General features: G+C 31.8%; 1 protein-coding gene across 2 annotated transcripts in view; it reads right to left on the reverse strand.

The window, feature by feature from the left end:
• Window positions 1-12,801, reverse strand: part of LOC140447633 (uncharacterized) — a 453,196-nt gene that overhangs the window by 127,619 nt on the left and 312,776 nt on the right. For both annotated transcript variants that reach the window (XM_072540392.1, XM_072540393.1), the window contains one exon: window positions 3,074-3,174. In XM_072540392.1, coding sequence (XP_072396493.1) covers window positions 3,074-3,174 — 101 coding nt within the window. The remainder of the gene's footprint in view (window positions 1-3,073; window positions 3,175-12,801) is intronic.

Below are 12,801 nucleotides of genomic sequence, written 5' to 3' on the forward strand. Positions count from 1 at the left end.
GACACCATCGGTGAAGCAATCCCTTATGGCCGGTAAAATAATTCACAAGCTTAGATCAAAATCATTTTTTGCATTATTGAAGGAATCTAAGGCTGAATTATTGACTTTATCCCTCGACTTGCAAAAAACCTTCTGCTGCCTAAAGTCCCCAATCAAGCAGCGTACTACAGCAGACAGCTATATATACATAACTTGACAATCATAGTGGGACATTCCAAAGCCCCATTAACAAAGGAAAATTGTCTTAGCTATGTATGGTCAGAGGATGAGTATGGCAAGAGTATTGGCAGAACAAGAACCAAATAATTTTATACATGGCAAGTCGCTGGCTGATACAAGCTCCAAAAAACATAAAATACACATATTAAATATATATAAAAAACTTTAAAAAAATGCCGAAAAAGTTATTTCGACACCTGAGAACTATTTTCCAACATTGAGGACACCCCAATATGGGTTTCAAGTTCTACAATTAGAAAACCGAAGCATTGTCTCCATTCAAAGCACTGCAGAGTTGGCACTTTCAGATATCGAAAATAAAAATGATTTGTTTGGCAAGATCAAGAAAACAAAATAACATCGTATTGGTTAAAGGAGACGAAAGCTACAACTCAAGCATCGGTTTGTTTAGAAGTATTTAAAAAAAGAAAGATCGACCATTAACATCAATCCAAATTAAATAGGAGTCGGGAACTTGGCCAACATGAACAAAGAGGAACTGAAGGACGTAAGGATGCTACTGGAAAGTCACTATGACGAAGAATGGCAAAATGATGCGAAACTGGCTTATTTCAAAAACTTCCTACATTACGAAAATGTTCCAAGCGTCCTGAAGAAGAAAACGTTTATTGCGAACCACTCGATAATGACAACGACGAAGAAGTCTAAGAGTATAGAATATTGGTATTAATAATTATTTTAATGTATTAAATATTCGTGTTTTTACTTCAAAATAACCAATCGCCTGGTCTGTTCATTTTAAAATAACCAATATCCACTTGTTAGTTGCAAAGTAGCCAATCTACAAATATTTTTCTTTAATTATAAGAGTATTTTAATAACAACCAAGAAACTAGCAACGAAAAACTAATTTTGAGCAATCAAAGTGTATGGATAACGAATTTTGTGGCTTTAAGTTTTACAAATATATTCACGGTAAAAAATTACGATTTACGGCAATTTTTCCAGGGTAGAGATTGGTTGTTTTGCAAATAGAGGTCTCAATAAACGACCTCATTCTAAAAAAACGTATATGTATAAAAAGGTGTCCGAATGGATAGTGTTGCCAAAAAGCAACAAAACAAATCATTTCGATTTCAATGACAAACGGAAAAATACAATATATGAAAAAAATAAAAATCGAAAGTTTACATTTTACTTTCTATTCAGTGTATTTTGCACTCAAAAATTACGCTATGGTTATTCTAAAAAAATACTTCAACAACAATCAACAAGGCGGTAAGTAAGGTTAGGTTATGATTTAAATACGAGAAACTTTGCTACGGAAATAAAAACTTCACAACTGGCGAACTGAATAGATAGAACGTAATAAAGCCTTTCAACTTTCGACATCATGCATTCGGCTGCGAACAAACGCCGTAAGGGTTTTACAGTGATTAAAACATCTATATTGCCTAACGGCAACACGATGAATTTAAGGGTTAAACAAAAATTATCAGTGCCAAAGAGTTTTGAAGTAATTCAGTAAATATAGAATGTTGTGATTTTGACATTAATTCATTAAACTAACAATGTTTATTGAAAAGTTTTGTATAATAACTTGTATAAATAACTAACGCCGACAGTTGGTTTATGTGTTTTTGTAGGTGAAAAAATGTGCCTTGAGTAAATTTTTTAAATTGCTATTGACTAAACTTATCAGTCAATCCAAAAGCAGATTTTTGGTTATTATATATTTATGATACTTTAAAGGGGTAAAATATGCACTTTTTGATTCAGATTGTTGCGAAGTCGAAATTTCGTGACTTTATAAAATATAGTCATGAAATTATAAAAGTACTTTTAATAAACTGTAATTTAAGCTCCCACAAGTTTAATTTAGATCAATTGTTATTGCATAATTAGCGCTCAAGTTGAAAAACCGTACTTTATTAAAATGTCAATATTTGTTGTAAAAATGCTTGTATAATAATTTTTAATATATTAGATTGAAGAAATAGATGTAGACATAGGAGATCGTAGAGAAGCAAAGTAGACGAAGTTATTTTAGAATGTAGTACAAGATACAGGGAGTTGAATGAACAAGATAAATAAAAAAAATCAGCGAGGTAAAGTAGTAAAAACTGTAATATTATTAAATATATATTCAAATTAAACAAGAAAATATTTAAACCAATATCACTCTTAGGCCTCTAATGAGGTGTGTCCATTAGAGCTCCAAATCCAACATAGTGATTACGAAAAACTTTTATCTGAACGAGACCTCATGTTTCAAATAAACTCATTATTTAAGCGTTTGGTATTAGCAACATCTAGGGAATTACTAAAAAACTAAAACATTCATAACCAGCCAACTTATCATAAGGCTAAGAAATAAAAATATTGTTGATAAATCTGATATAAATATTCTAAAATAGAGTAGTGAGCTCTGGACTGAACGCTTTAAAATTTCGACTACTGGTATTTAATTACATGCAAAATACAGACTGTTCTTGTTAAATTCTGGCAACTAGATTCTTACAAATCACTTAATTTGATACAGCTGTGATTATAATCCGATAAATTACCAAATAAACAAATATCACAAAATATCACAAAATATCACAAAAAACTATTGGCATATGACATGGGTTTGGTGATATATAATTGCTAGCTAGTGCAAGTATGTTTAATTAATATTATGCAACTGTAACGTCTTTGTTTATATTTAGATTTATGTAGTTAACATCGTAATTTAAAATAAAATATCTTATTAAATAAAGTGCTATTTTACGGATGAACTATCTAGCAAGCAGTTCTGAACTAACATATTTTTAAATTTTAAAATAACACTATTTTTTTAATTACATTTAGCTCTTTCACCAAGTAAATATACAGCATAAAATTCACTTACCCTTGTTTCTTGCAGAAAACAATGCATTGCTTGAGTTACGTCGGTGGCATGAATTGAATTGTGATATGGATTGGTGCTATGATATCCCTCCTCTATCAGTGCTGAAAATATAATAATTGTATAATATGTTGAACATTTAGAGAGAACAATGATAATAGAATTATTTTAAGCTACACAATGTCTGAAGCTGATAGCGGATCTACACGTTTAAAATATTTACTACCGGTAAAACCAGAAGCCATCAACTTGATTATTTTTAATAAAATAACCTATTATAATAATATATATATATTATAATATAGTATTACTGCATGTTTTTAAATTCTAAGTAACATTTTGGATTCATTTCTTTATAAAAAATTTAATAGATTGGAAGGGATTTTGAATAAAACGATTAATAGCTCATCTAGTTACAAACACAATATCTTGAAAATTTGTACATGTACAGTATACAGATCACAACAATGTTTTATTGACCATACAACACAATGGCAATCGCTGTGACATGTTACACGTTTCCACCTCTATATTCATTTGACAGTAGGTACGAATTGTCGTAATTGTCACATTGACATTAAAAATTTCAAACGAAGTTCTGAAAAAATAAACCAATAATTAATAAAACGCCTATTACGTTGTATACCGTCCAAGAAAAAGTGCAACTTGTAACATGGTACTTTCAGGGTGTTATGAAGGTATGAAACACGTGTTAGACCTGTCGACGAGGAGCGTCAAAACAGGGATATTGATATTTGTGCTTTTGTGGAAGCTAGTGAACCATGCAATAGTGTACAAATTACTAGGGAAGTTAACGTAAATGCTCGAATTGTCATGCGAGTTCTCAAAAGGAGTGGGTATCACTGTTTTAAGATACAACCAACACAAGAACTGTTTCCGGAAGATAACTTTGGGCGCATGGAGTTTTGTAAAATTATGTTAGATAAACAGAATGAAAATGTACACTTATTAAAAAATATTTTATTTTCTGACGAATCTTCATTTTTATTACATAAAAAACACAATCCATCCGTTGCAAGGTATTATTCTCGGAAAAATAAGTACCTCAGTGTTGCAGTGCGAACGCAGCATCGGCAAAAGTTAAATGTTTGGACTGGGATGTTAGGCGACCATATTGTAGGTCCATTTTTTATCAATGGAAATTTAAACGGGCCCAAATATTTACAACTTTTACACAATAAGATCATTCTGGCAGTTCGACGCCTTCCCGTTAATTTTCAGGAGGTTTATTTCCAACAGGGTGGGTGTTCGGTTCACAACTCTAGAGCAACTATTGACTTACTCAATCAAACGTTTTATGATCGACTGATCAGAACTGCACTGAAGCACACGTGGTACAATTAAATGGCCCGCTAGATCCTGTGACTTAGCGCCTAACGATTTCTTTTTTTGGACTTTTTCAAAGCAAACATTTATAGGCATCAGTTTGAAACGGCCACAAACCTAGTCGAATTAAGGGTAAAAATACTTCATTTCTCTGCAAACATTACACCAGCCCTACTTCAAAATATGAGGAGAAATCTGTATAACAGATTTGGTTATTGTTTAGCATAAGGAAGTGAAATATTTGAGCACTTAATTCATTAATCTGCGGTCCTAATTTTTATTTTTTGTTAGGTACATTTTACGAAGTTTGTAGGTTCTTAATTAGGCAGTATTTTTTATGCTTAAGTTCGGAAGAATTTTATTGTTTTTTTTTATTTAAAATTACAAACGATTCTTATTCTAATTTTTTTTTTCATTCTTGTCTTATTGTTAAAAACTTTGTCCAAAAAATTTGTACAATTTTCAGTGACAATAAAATTACTTATTTATTTGTATTGCTATTAAGGCTAAAACTAAAACAAAAAAAATTAGTTTTAGAGCATATAATAAATATACTCTAGAGATGGGATTGCAAATCTTAATTCCTATGGTCAATAAAACAATGTCGTTATCTCTTTCTAGAATTTGTATCTATTTTTTGGATTAGAGTGGAAAGCTTCCGCAGTGATGAGAAAGTTAATAGCAAATTCTCCAAATAGTTGAAGCACTGTTGAAGACAAGCAAAAATACGGTTTTAACTGATAATGTATTTTACATTCACTTTTTTCTGGTCAAATAAAGGTTTGCTCATATGTGGATAGAAGGAAAGTGTAGCTATTCTATCCATTATTGTGACATTTGTTGGCATTATCGTTGGTAAGGTCAGTATCAGTCTGTCGTTGAACCATGCCCGTAATAAAATAGACATAAATAAAAACAATATACTAAGGTACTTTTGTTAGGATTAACATTAACAAGCGTACAACAAGAGGAAAAAGGAACAAATATTAAGAATAGGAACGTGGAATATCAGATCAGTTAACACTAGAGGTCAGGAACTTACGAAAGAGCTAAAAAAAGCGCATACATAAATTATATACATAGAAATAAAAAGGACAAACAAAATATGGGGAAATTTATGTAAAGAAAAAGAACAATAAGACTTTTCACAATCAATTTCTTCCACCATAGATGAACAGTTTCGCACACTATAATTTTCTATGCATCCTCAGGTCAACGCTACATGGCAAACTAAACGCTGAAATTACAATAACCCGTATTAGGGTGCTTTCTGCTACACAATATATAGCAATCATGCCAATATGATATGTGTGCAAGTTTTTAGTGTTCAAACTATTAAATCACTATAATTAAATAAATAATTCAATGAAACAATTAAACAAATCTTACTTACATGCCGATATAAGGATTATTTTTAAATGTTTGAGAAAACATAATGAAAAACTTCATTATGGTTAGCTGGAGACAGGTGATTTATTGGCTTTATTGCAACTATTTAACGAGTAACGGGAAAGTTCTCGAGAGGAAGAGTAATATTAACAACCAGGATAGAAATACAGGTATTGATGTAAATTGTTTGTTGAAAATTAAGTGGGATGTCTTATTATTTAAATGTTATTTATACTTTTTATATAAATATATATTTTGAAAAGGCGTGTTATTTATTTAAATTATTAGGTAAGGTAAAACATGTTCCCCATTACTTGTAAAAAAATTTAAAGCAACGAATCCCAGACTACAGGAAATAATTTAGGAAAACATAAAAAAAATAAATCAAATGAAATTTTAAAGTAACCTGGATCAAAGTGCGAAAAAAGACGAAAAAACATGGAAACTGAAACAGTGGAAAGAAATATCTACTCCCAATAAAAATCTGAATTACGTAAAATTTGAAGAAAACATGAACATATAGAGACTATTGGGGGTATATATGTCCTGAATATTTGTATGCCAGCACATATAAAAATTCTGCAAATGATGGGTGTCCATCTCAAAACTTATCTGGCGCATGTAAAACTAGACGTATCTTAGTGTCATGCTAGGCTGCTGGCTAACATATAAATATTACTGCAAGAACACAAATCAAACAGTTACGACACGATTACTTTCTCCGAAAACTTGCAGGGAGTAAGTAGGATGGAAACCCAAAATATCTCAAGTCGATAGCCAAAACCACTGGCTATATGAACCTGATCCCTTTAACCTTATTGTACCAAGCAGCTAGGTTTTCATCTCCAAAAGAGCTTTTCATGGGAGTTAAAAAAATTTTGTCCAATGTGAAGAAATTTAGACAAACTTTTACTGAAAGAAACGGTACCACTTTGAAGAACTACCAGGATAAATTCGACTTAATTAAAGAAGATTTACGAAAAACTTTTTTTTCCTATTCTTGTGTACCGCAATCGGAAATTGGATACGATAAAGGCTGGGATAACTATATTATCTGCTCTTGTAAAAAGTTAACTTGTACAACAGCTATACCACTTTCACAACTTCCGCAGCCAGGATATTTTGTATGCATGATGTCCAATACTGGTCTTCATTTACTGTTTTAAAATCTATGCCTTAGTACGATATAAAACAATGGAAAACGAATATCAGCGCAATTAAGATGTAAGTTAGCATCCAATCTCCGGAATTATTCCCCCTGGATTCAGAGTCACCATTTAGATTGGACCTGCAATGGAGAACCTGGATGCACACTCAACTACATATACACCGGCGTTGAATCTACGAAATATAATCTGGTTAACCTTACCCTACGCATTTTTTATTTTGTTTTCAAAAAAAACTGGACAATATAATAGTGTCTACAGAACAAGAAAGACATAAAGAATTTTTTTTGAAAAAGAGTTTATTATATACAAAAATGTTGTTATTACAGATATGTTACATTGGGAATCAAAGAGAAAAACTCAGTTCTCGCGAAATTGTAAAAGCAGTTATTATTTTTGTTTAAACAAAGATGTACTCCACATCTTGACCATTTTATGAAGGGGACTGACTTACAGGTTAGTTATTTTCACCTCTGTCTGACTTAATTTATGTTAGCAAGTGACCAATGGAGTCAGTCCTGATGTCTTTTGGAGGTATAAAGTTGACAATTTTCGGTTGCTTTGATCAAAAGGTCTTCCCCGTTTCAGTGAAAAATTATTTCTGTTAGCATTGCATAAACATTGGGATATCTTAGTTCGAAATTCAGGCTAGTATTCAGGTAAGTTAAACATTTCTTATTTTGAAGTATAGAACATCTTCTATAGAGTAGCCAACTGTTGACAATAGTCATGTCCCAGAGGCGATAAAATAACCGGAAATACCACTTTTTTTTGTCAGCATCTTTACATTATAACGACCAAATTCATGAAAATATCCTCTGGGTTATTTTTTGTTGCTGGTCAGAAGGTAGCTTATGAATAGGTAAAATACTCTGTAGTTTTGATTACAATGTATTATTCGACATAGTCTGAAAACAATGTTGATCCCAAGTCGGGTTCATTTATCTCTAGAAATTTTTTATCGTTTTTTGAACCGGTATTAATACTTAAATTTCAAAATTAGACGGAAACGATCCATTCCACAGAGAACATACAATTTGTATCCCTATTTATGGACAAGCTTCTTTGACAAGCATAACTTCTTTTATATGGGAAATCCTACAGCAGTGGACCAGTAACAGATGCCAAAATATTGTTTTATATCACTAGTAGGTAATAAGCATCGTAGGTTTACTAGGATTAATTTGTGTCGAATACAAATTAGATTCCTTGGTGATTTTTTCAACAAGACTCTCATAAAATAAATACGTAAAGAAGCTATAAGGTGTTGAGAGGTTAAGAATATTTTCAGGAATTTTGGATTTTTGGAATTGGAAAACGAAGAGTTTTCGTTCGGAATTGAATTTTTCATACCCCGTATTATTTTTGAATGCTTTTCTTTCAATTCCTGTGCTTTCTTTTTAGTATCTGGCAGTGACACACAGACAGATGGAGTACCGTCAGTATTATTCACGAAATTAATTTCACCATCTGAATACACACTGCTGGTTGAATCTTCTGGTTGTATTACAACTCCATCTTCTAGTTTTACTGACATATGTGATACATCTAGGTCATCATCATCATTCTCTAGTTCATCGAGTTCATCATCGAACTCGTCCTCACTATCCGTCAAATTGAGGATTGCTTCCTTAATTTCTTTTTGAGTTAGAGGTCTGAAGCGGTAAGACATTGCAATAAACCTGCAAAAAAGGTATATTTTGTTCAAGCTCATGCAATTCAGAAATAAACCACAAATATTTCAAATAGTTACTTCATGCGCAATGTGTCAGATATGTAAAAACCTATTTCAATTCGGTTCTCAGCGGAAATCTGACTAGTATTTTTGTTTTTAAAATAATAAGTTGAAAGAAAACATACCTACCTTATACACAATAGATTCAATTGCAAAACAATAACTGGTAAATATAACACACAAAGCTAAATTATTTGTACAAGCTTCCGCACGTGCTAATCGTGTAAATGCCAATGCGAACAATATGGTCCGTTATTACGTTATTACATTGAAAAAAGCTTTAGACTAACTCCGATCTTATTATCATTATAGATAATATTGTAGCAGGTACATACTGAGCAGGGTAGCTTTAAACTTATTTAAATTAAAAATACCTGCTTTGAAATCGAGACGTGTCATACCTATGTGCTACACTGCGCAGTGTAGGGTTAAATAAAGTATGTAGGCCAAAAATTTAGTACTCTGCGAATGCTGAGAAATACAGGATATAAAACTGAAATACATAAAATGGTTCGCAAATTCAAAATGGCTCGATAATAAATGAAATAATAAGAGATAAAATCAGAATTGATTAAGAAAACTAGACTAGATCGATTAAGAAAAGAAAAATAAAGTGGAAGTACTAGCTAAAAAATTAATGAAAAATAAATGTATCTTAAACTACTGATAAAAAAACATTTGATTATTAGAAATAAAATAGAAGAGAAAAAGTAATATATTATACCAATAAATATTTCCAAATTGTATGAGTAATGACCTTCAAAATAAATTAATATCTTATTTTTATAATACATGCCTGATTTACTTTAGGTGACTGCCAACTACACAAATTTTACATAATTTTATGATGTTTTCGTCGAAATAGTTCGTTCAGACAATCATATAATATTCTGTCGTTATTAATATACATATTTTTCTAATATCTAATATTAACTTAAGTGAAATCTGTCCAGATTTGACATTGCTAGGCAGATAGGTTATATAATTATGCATATGTATAAGATTTATCATACATTACTGTCTAAAGTTTATCACGATTCTAAGATATTTTAAGATATTATCAATAATGGTATTTAAAAAAAGTTGTAACAAAAAGTTTGTTATAAATATCTACATGCAACACCAGAGAGTCATTAAGATACTTCAAAATTTTAAGTATAAAACAAATATATTTGACCTCTGAACTTACTTATATGAATAAGATCAGAAATAGAACTTACGCATAGATCAGGAGCTTTCTAATGAACTTACAGTAACTAGTAAAGTCAAGCAGCGGCATTGTAAACTATTATATACCAGGGATCCTCACTAGGATTTCTTTCAGAGCCTAATAGTTTGAATAAAATATTCCTCAGGGCCGCAAGTACAAGTGGTGGTATGAAATAACTTTAAAACTATATGACTATAACATAAGTTTATTACAAGTTAACGTAAAAACAATATAATTAAAAATTATATGGACTGTTTTGCATGTAAAAAGTAGGAAAATGTCTTTTACTTCACCCCAGAAATGTCAAGTCCTGAATTTGTTAATTCTTTGAAGTCGACAGGCGAAATCTTCTAAAGCTCTCTAGAATGGCATCTATGTTAACAGGTTGGGAAGAAACTGAAATTCTCAAAATATTTTCAACGTTTTTTTTTTTTTTTTTTTTTTTTTTTTTTTTTTTTTTTTTTTTTTTTGTGGCATTGACTTTCGTCATTCAGCCAGTCTCGAAAGGATATAATATATTCCTAAAAAAGTATAGACAGATAAGTACAGATTATTTCTCTCAGACAAATGCACAGCGATATCCCTAAAACGAAATAGACGAATAATTAATAGAAGAACACGTCGAAGGGAAATACAAGGACACTCGCTTCTCGTCTAGGGGTCCGTCAAGACATTTATTTTAACAGACAAACAATACTGGACCACGGATAAGGTATTGTTACATATAGGATAAACAAAGGGTACAAGTCTAATCCTATACACGCTCATGAAAATTTTCATGAACGAGTACCAGATTTATAAAGCTATGCATGTGTCTGACAAAAATTCTATAATTAAATTATATATTGTTACAGAACCTATGGCTAACAAAGACTGTATATTATATGGAGCGTATGTATTGCATTTAGTTAATTTTGTATACAGGGAGTTTGAATGCTATTTTCAACGTTCTCACTAGTTAGCCTAGATCTGTACTTGTTTTTTATGAACTTCAGCTTACTGAATATAGATTCACGGACATAATGTAGATGCAAAAATACACAAAATTTTCTGAGCATAGTCAATTAAATTAGGAAATTTGTCATTTTCAACTGTTTCTCAAAACTTAGTGAGCTTTTTCCTTCTTTTTTCTTCAAAAATACTTTTGAGCTCTGTATCATTCTGAAGATCAATTAACTCATTTTTCAAATTCCTAGCTTCATATCTAAAAATAGATAGATAAGCTACATTTGCTGTTGTTATTGCTGTTGGTATTATAAAACAAGGTTTTGAAACATCTTTACTGGCCGGCCAGTGCCACTGTGGTGGGGGTAAAGTTGACTAATGCGAAATGCGGTACAATGCATGGAGCCACTCTACACTACTGTAATCTGATTGAATACATGAATAGAAACATAATTATATTATAACTCGCAAATTTTGTTTTACTGCTTAGCAGTCTGAGGGGCGCGAAAAATCGCTCCGAGGGCCGCATGCATCTCACGGGCCGCGTAGTGAGTATGGCTGATCTATACTGTTCAAATATATTCGGAGAAATAATTTAAAGAAGCCTTACACGATTCAACAGACAATACATCAATCATGACCAAATATTCAACAATCTCATGCATGTAGACGACATAATGATACTAGATGATAATATCGACGACATCTTCATTTTATTCTTCATTAAAAGGTTTTAAAATTGGTGGACTATTTCGGCATCCAAGTTTGGTTATCCTTTTCGAGAATCATCCTACACTTCTTCCTTTCGGTTTTTAATCAATTAGTTGCTTAGTTCGATTTTCATCCATTCTATTTGTATGTTGTTTCCATGTCCTGTATTCCTTGATATTTCCTTGATCGAACAGGACAGATGTTAACTTTTCTGTCTATTAATTCTTGTAATGTAAGAAATCTCAATTCGCTACTGACTCTCTGTACTCAGTACGCAGTCTAGCCCTAGCCAATAAAAAAAGAAATGAGTCAGTATCGTTTAGCTATCGACATAAATGTTAACACGAAGCGCGTCAGTAGCGGAGAGAGGATGCGTATATGGTCAGTATATACTAAGTTTTCCCAGAGTTATAAGTACATTGCTTTTGTGTTTAACGATATATTGTTTTTGTTGTATATTGTTTAATTATACAAAAATAGAAGAAACTAGTACTAGCACGGAGATTATAAATGTGAACAGTCCTCGCAAACAGTTACGACTTAAAATTAAAAAAATTGTATCGAATGTGTATGAGTATTTGAGAAAAACATTGCCTCAGACGGAGGCTATAAGTCTTTGTGAATAGATGACAGGAGTATCGTCATCCACTGTTCACAGGATTGTCAGTCAAAAAAAAAACGCTCGGGTGAAGTTCAGGTTCCACAGACACATCTACGAGGTTTATTTTAATAAAGAAATTCCTACTCTAGACAAAATCTTTTCTGTAATTATTGAAGCAACTAATCTTGTAACTTGTAACTAATGAAGTATTTCCCCAAATCAGTCGTGAATCTTTACATAAACATACAGGAGTGCGTAAACAATTTACATAAATTGGAATTTACTTATGCTAAGTACAACAAGGATTCAGCAATGATAGAGAAACCTGAAATCATTACATGGCGTCGCAACTATCTGCGCAAAAAGGTTAGGAGTGACGTGAACAAAATAAAAGTATTTATTATTTAGACAAAACTTGGGCCAATGCACGACTTACTGTTAAAAATGTGTGGACTGACACTACTGCAAAGTAGTCGACAAGCTTTTGTTGAAGGTCTATCTCAAGGATTCTACAGGACAGCGACTAATAGTGACCCATATTGGAAGTGACTGCGGCTTTCTAACACATAGTGGTTTATTTTTTTTTATAAAAAAAACCGGTGATTACCATGAGGACATGAATGCAGA

This window comes from Diabrotica undecimpunctata, chromosome 8, assembly GCF_040954645.1.
Source record: "Diabrotica undecimpunctata isolate CICGRU chromosome 8, icDiaUnde3, whole genome shotgun sequence".
NCBI classification, from domain to species: Eukaryota; Metazoa; Arthropoda; class Insecta; order Coleoptera; family Chrysomelidae; genus Diabrotica; species Diabrotica undecimpunctata.